Source organism: Tarenaya hassleriana, unplaced genomic scaffold (genome assembly GCF_000463585.1).
Source record: "Tarenaya hassleriana unplaced genomic scaffold, ASM46358v1 Cleome22, whole genome shotgun sequence".
In the NCBI taxonomy this organism is placed as follows: Eukaryota; Viridiplantae; Streptophyta; class Magnoliopsida; order Brassicales; family Cleomaceae; genus Tarenaya; species Tarenaya hassleriana.
The window spans coordinates 1,185,519-1,191,202 of record NW_010965541.1 but is presented as its reverse complement, the minus strand read 5'-3'; the positions used below and the strand labels follow the sequence as shown (position 1 = coordinate 1,191,202).

The following is a 5,684-nucleotide window of genomic DNA, read 5'->3' as shown; positions in this document are numbered from 1 at the left end:
TTAAGATGGGAAATCTCTCTCTCTCTCCTTCTCCTGCCTTCTGCATTTTTTTTGGTTAATCTTCTGCATTTTCTTAGCGTCTGTCCTGCTTCTTCATCCCTGTCGCTGCGCCGTTATCTCCTTCTCGCCGGCCGTCATCTCTTTCGTCGCCGGCTGCTCAGACACGCCTTTCGTCGCTGTCACCGGAACTCGCAATTTTCAGGCAAGTCCTTAAATCATTGGTATTGGATCAGTTGAATCACAAAGGTTTAAACTTTTCTGAAATTATTGTTTGAAATCGATGCTGAGGGTTTCTTGGATCATTCCTTACGAATAGATTTCTGACGGGTTCTTCAGATTTAACATAAATTTCTGTAAATAATTAAAATAGGTGATAAGTTTTTTGGGATTGTTTCAAAAAGAATATTTAATCTATAAATATGAGTACGCAAACGGATTTGTGTATTACTAACTCTGGATAGAGCCAGCCAGATCCTCTCAGATCCCTTACCGTTAGGGCTCACGCCCCCAACTCCTGTAGTCAATCGAATTTGATCCTTAGATTTTTCTTTTTTCAAATTTTCCATATTTATCTTCCGTTAATGGAAAGATCGCAACGGAATTAGCTCCAAGATCCGCGCTCTGCGCCGGAGGAACAGCGAAAAATAGGGAAAAAAATCAAATCTTTCTGCAGTTACGGATATCGGGTATGGTGGTAGAAGACGAAGATCAGGCGAAAGCCCACGGCGGCGGAGCCACGGCAGTGCAACGGCGGCCATGGCGATTCAACTCGCCGCTTGCCCAGGTGAGTCTCATGGGTCTGGTCTGCTTCTGCTGTCCGGGCATGTTCAACGCGCTCTCCGGCATGGGAGGCGGCGGACAGGTGGACCCCACCGCCGCCAACAACGCCAACACCGCCGTATACGCCGCCTTCTCCATCGCCGGAATCCTCGGCGGCGGGATCTACAACGTCCTGGGCCCACGCCTCACCCTCGCCGCCGGCTGTTCCACCTACGTACTCTACGCTGGATCCTTCCTCTACTACAACCACCACCACCACCAGGCCTTCGCCATCGTCGCCGGAGCCCTCCTCGGATGCGGCGCCGGACTTCTCTGGGCCGGCGAAGGCGCCGTCATGACCTCGTATCCTCCGCCGCGTCGCAAGGGCACTTACATCTCCCTGTTCTGGAGCATCTTCAACCTCGGCGGAGTCATCGGAGGCTTGATCCCCTTTGTCCTAAACTATCACCGGAGCTCTGCCGCCTCCGTCAACGACGGGACTTACGTTGCGTTCATGTGCTTTATGTCCGCCGGAGTTTTGCTCTCCCTGGGGATTCTCCCACCGAATCGTGTGGTCCGGGAAGATGGGTCGCGGTGCTCCGCCGTAACATACTCAAAACCCTCGACGGAGGCGGCCGCAGTCCTCCGCCTCTTCCTTGACCGGAAAATGTTACTCATCGTCCCGGCGGCGTGGGCGAGTAACTTCTTCTACAGTTACCAGTTCAACAACGTGAATGGCCTTCTGTTCAATCTCAGGACAAGAGGGTTCAACAACGTTTTCTACTGGGGAGCCCAGATGGTGGGGTCTGTCTTCATAGGCTATGTTATGGACTTCAGTTTCAAGAGCCGGAGAATGAGAGGGTTCGTCGGGATAGCCATCGTTGCGGTCCTCGGAACCGCCATCTGGGCGGGAGGGCTAGCGAACCAGCGAACGTACTCGTCCGAGGACCCACCGAAGGAGAAACTGGATTTCAAAGATTCTGGTTCGGAATTCGTCGGACCCTTCATGCTGTACGTGAGCTATGGATTGTTGGATGCAATGTTTCAGAGCATGGTCTACTGGGTGATCGGTGCATTGGCCGATGATTCCGAGATTCTCAGCAGGTGAAAAGCTCTTGAAGAACTGTTGGAGTTGGAGACTGACAGATTATGTCTGAAAGGAAAACGTGTCTGAATCAATTCTTGTTTACAGGTACAGTGGATTCTACAAAGGAGTGCAGAGTGCGGGAGCTGCGGTGGCGTGGCAAGTAGACACGCACAAGGTGCCGTTGATGAGTCAACTCGTCGTAAACTGGTCACTCACCACTCTGAGTTATCCTCTGTTGGCTCTTCTGGTGTTCTTGTCTGTCAAGGACGAAGATGATGACGACGAGAAACAAGACAAAAGCTCGAGCATCGACCCTTCTAATGCCGCCGCTGCCATAGCTTAACCATCTATGTAATAAGGGGCTGCCTCCATCTCTTACAAAGATCGTGTCTTTGTGTTTGAAAAAAATAATACATAAATTCAAATTTTTTCCACAAAAGAATATATTGAAACTTTAAATAAACTCGTTAAATCAATGGAAAAATTTGACGAAATGATATGCTAAAATGACAATCGGAAAGAAACCCGCATTCAACGTTCGATAATTCGGTTTGCTTAAAAAAATGAACCAGAATCTCTAACGTTAACAAAACCGAACCGAAACCCTAAAATTTGAAGAAAATCTCCAAACTTTGGAACCAACTCACTCCCTATCACTCTCACAGTCACTTCACTCTCCTCTATTTTCTTTCTCTTTTGCTCGATTCTTCCTTCATCCTCTTCGCTAACCGATTCCCTCTCTGTAAGATCTGTCGTCGGTTGTTTTCGCGGTAAATCTTTGCAACATCTTCCAATATTATAGGTTTGAGTTCATTTGGATTCTAGTTAACTTTGTCGGGTCAAATGACCGAGACGAATGCAAAGGGTTTCCATGCTTCTGCTATGAGATTGATCGATTCGATATACGTACATTGAGTTTGATTAGTAGATATTAGTTTGATTATATAGAAACATTCAAAAATATTTTTTTAAAAATACTTGAAATACTAAGTATACATTTTTATTTTTATTTTTGTGGATGATATCAATTCAAGATCATCATCAATGGTTACACCGATGTCTAACAAAGAGGATTGTAGATAGGAGTCAAGTCATGTATTTTGTTCGAATGGTTATGATATAAACTATAAAAGTTTCAAGTATGTAGCCAACTGTTATTGTAACTACTAAAGAGGGGTTAAATACATGGTTGCCTCGAATGTAGCTAAAGATAGAGTTGTGTAGATCAAAAAGTTTATTCGATATATATATATATACACACACACACTAAATGTTCAAAAAAAGAATGGTTTAAAAGGGGACGCGATTGGACTGGGTTGTATGGGTTTGTCTTAATTGGGCTGAAATAAGCTGTTTGGGCCGACTAGTGTCCAAGCCCATCTCATAACATCAAACGGTACAAGGAATATTTAAAGTAATCATTTTGGGCAAAGGGTTTCGTTAAATTTAAATTTAAATAAACTTTGACAATGGGTGTATGCGTAATTACGTATGGCATATATATATATATATATATATATATATATTCTACTGCTGCTCAATTATTGTATAACCGTAAGTGTGTGTATATTTATTTGGGAGCGAAAGTAAAGTGGTTATAATAAACCTTTGATCGGTTTGACCACAATTTCAAACGATCGGAAATCCACGTATTGACAGATTGCTGATGTCATTTTTTAAACTAAAATTGACAACATGCATAAGGTGACATCAGCAATCCGTTAATACGTGGATTTTTGATCGCCTGAAATTATGGTCAAACCGGTCAAAGGTTTATTAGAGCAATAATTTGCAAGTTCGAGGTTTTATTCAGTGACAAGTTACAAGTTCGGGGATTGAATGACAGTTTTTCAAGTTAAAGGTTTATTTGTATATATTTTTGCAAGTTCGAGGTTTTTTAGGGATTTTAACCTAAAAATAATAATAATAAGAGAGGAAATGGTTAGGATTGTGGTGTGTCGGAATTTATGGCTCCTCTCCCCAAATTAAATTGAGATGTGTATTACAGCTGGACTGTGATTGGCTCCCATATTTTATTTTCCCAAAAACAAACAAAAATCCCTTTTTTTATAAACAAAAATCCATATTTTATTTTCCCATAAACAAAAAACAAAATTCCCCCCTCTTCTTTCTCACAAAGTCAAGATAACGTAAGAGTGTGTTTTTTTTTTAAATAAAAAAAATTATGTTCCTATGTATATATTTATGGGAATTTCCGAATTTTTCATTGAGAGCTAAGAGGTCTTTCTCCGCCAACACATATGGAAATATTTAAATTATTAGCCAATTTGAACGCCAAGTTGTTGCATGTCAACTTCCAACAACTATAAAATACAATAACTTAATAAAACACCAATAAAAAATAATATATTAAAAAAAGTATATAAAATGATTTAAAAAAACTTTATATATATATATATGTAATTACTAAATAAACATATAATTTTTACTTTCATACAGATATATAATTTTTTAGAATATCTATATAAGTATACGAACTTTGAAAATATTAATGGAATAACAACAACTTTACAGTTTTAATAATGATAATAATAATAATATACTTCTTTCAACCTCTTCTACATAATTATCTTTATTAATTTAATTATATCGATATAATTAAAGCATATTCCGAGTTATAGTTTCGGAAATTAGGTAATGATGGATTATACGTGAAAGAATGTTAAAACTTCCAGAAACCATATCTGTTATCAAATAAAATTTTTAAAAAAATATAAAAAAAATAGAATAAACCCCGCGTTTCTCACCTAGTAAATTTTTTTTTAAAAAAAATAAGAAAATGGTAAAACGGTTAAATAGACAATTTGGACACAAACTCGTGACTCGTCAACCTACGGCAACGACATTGCTTCTTAAATTGACTCATTTATAATCACCTAACCTTTTTACTATAGAGTCCTAACGTATTATTACATTAATGATATTCATAGAACGAAAAAAATATACCGAAATTATCATATTTATTACGGATTATACAATTCAAATACGATGACCATTCGATTTGTGTATGATCGATCATGATTTTTTTTAAGGCTTTAAAATCTTCATGTATGAAACATATAATCACACAAATCGAATATCAATTTACATTTTCGCCTATACATACACCGTTATAATTATATATATATATATATATATAGATTTACGATATTTTATCAGGATACGACTAATATATATTTATAATGTATTCCGATGAGATATAAAAAATCTATACATATCTCTAATAGTTATCTATGTATAGAAATTAATTCTCTTTTTAGATTTTTCTTAAGATGGGAAATAATCGGATATACCTTATTTATTTATTTATTTATTGGTAAAGAGGAAATCTTATCTTATCCCAAACCCACCTTTTACATCCGGATATGAATGCAAATCTTTATTGGAAAATCGGTCCATTCGAAATTATTTGCTAATCAAGTATCTTTTTTGACTTCATGTAATAATAAAATAAATAAAATAGATAAACCGATTAAATAAAAAAAAATGGTCATCGAAAAGCCGTATCTAACGGCTAAACATCATTTAAAGCCAGAACCTACCAGACGTAGGGGTGTAAAATGAGCGGGCCGGGTCGGGTTTGGGCCGGGTTCAATTCGGGCCTAGAATTTTTCGAGCCGGACCGGTCCGCCTATTTATCTTTCGGGTCTAGGATCGATGGTCCGGAGCCCGGCCCTACAGGGCTTCGGGCGGGTTCGGGCCGGGCTTCGGACTTTTTATTAAATAATTTTTTTTTACGATAATAATAATAATAATAATAATAATAATAATAATAATAATAATAATAATAATAATAATAATAATAATAATAATAATA

General features: G+C 38.3%; 1 protein-coding gene across 2 annotated transcripts in view; it reads left to right on the top strand.

Moving 5' to 3' along the window:
- LOC104814953 (UNC93-like protein 1) overlaps positions 1 to 2,289 on the top strand; it is a 2,595-nt gene extending 306 nt beyond the window's left edge. Inside the window, exons 2-4 of one of the 2 annotated variants that reach the window (XM_010543210.2) lie at positions 162 to 202; positions 590 to 1,863; positions 1,952 to 2,289. In XM_010543210.2, the coding sequence (XP_010541512.1) occupies positions 689 to 1,863; positions 1,952 to 2,189 (1,413 nt within the window). In that variant the 5' untranslated portion in view covers positions 162 to 202; positions 590 to 688 and the 3' untranslated portion in view covers positions 2,190 to 2,289. Of the gene's footprint in view, positions 1 to 77; positions 203 to 589; positions 1,864 to 1,951 lie in introns of both variants that reach the window. The other variant, XM_010543209.2, reaches the window with a different exon arrangement.
- Positions 2,290 to 5,684: the final 3,395 nt, after the last annotated feature.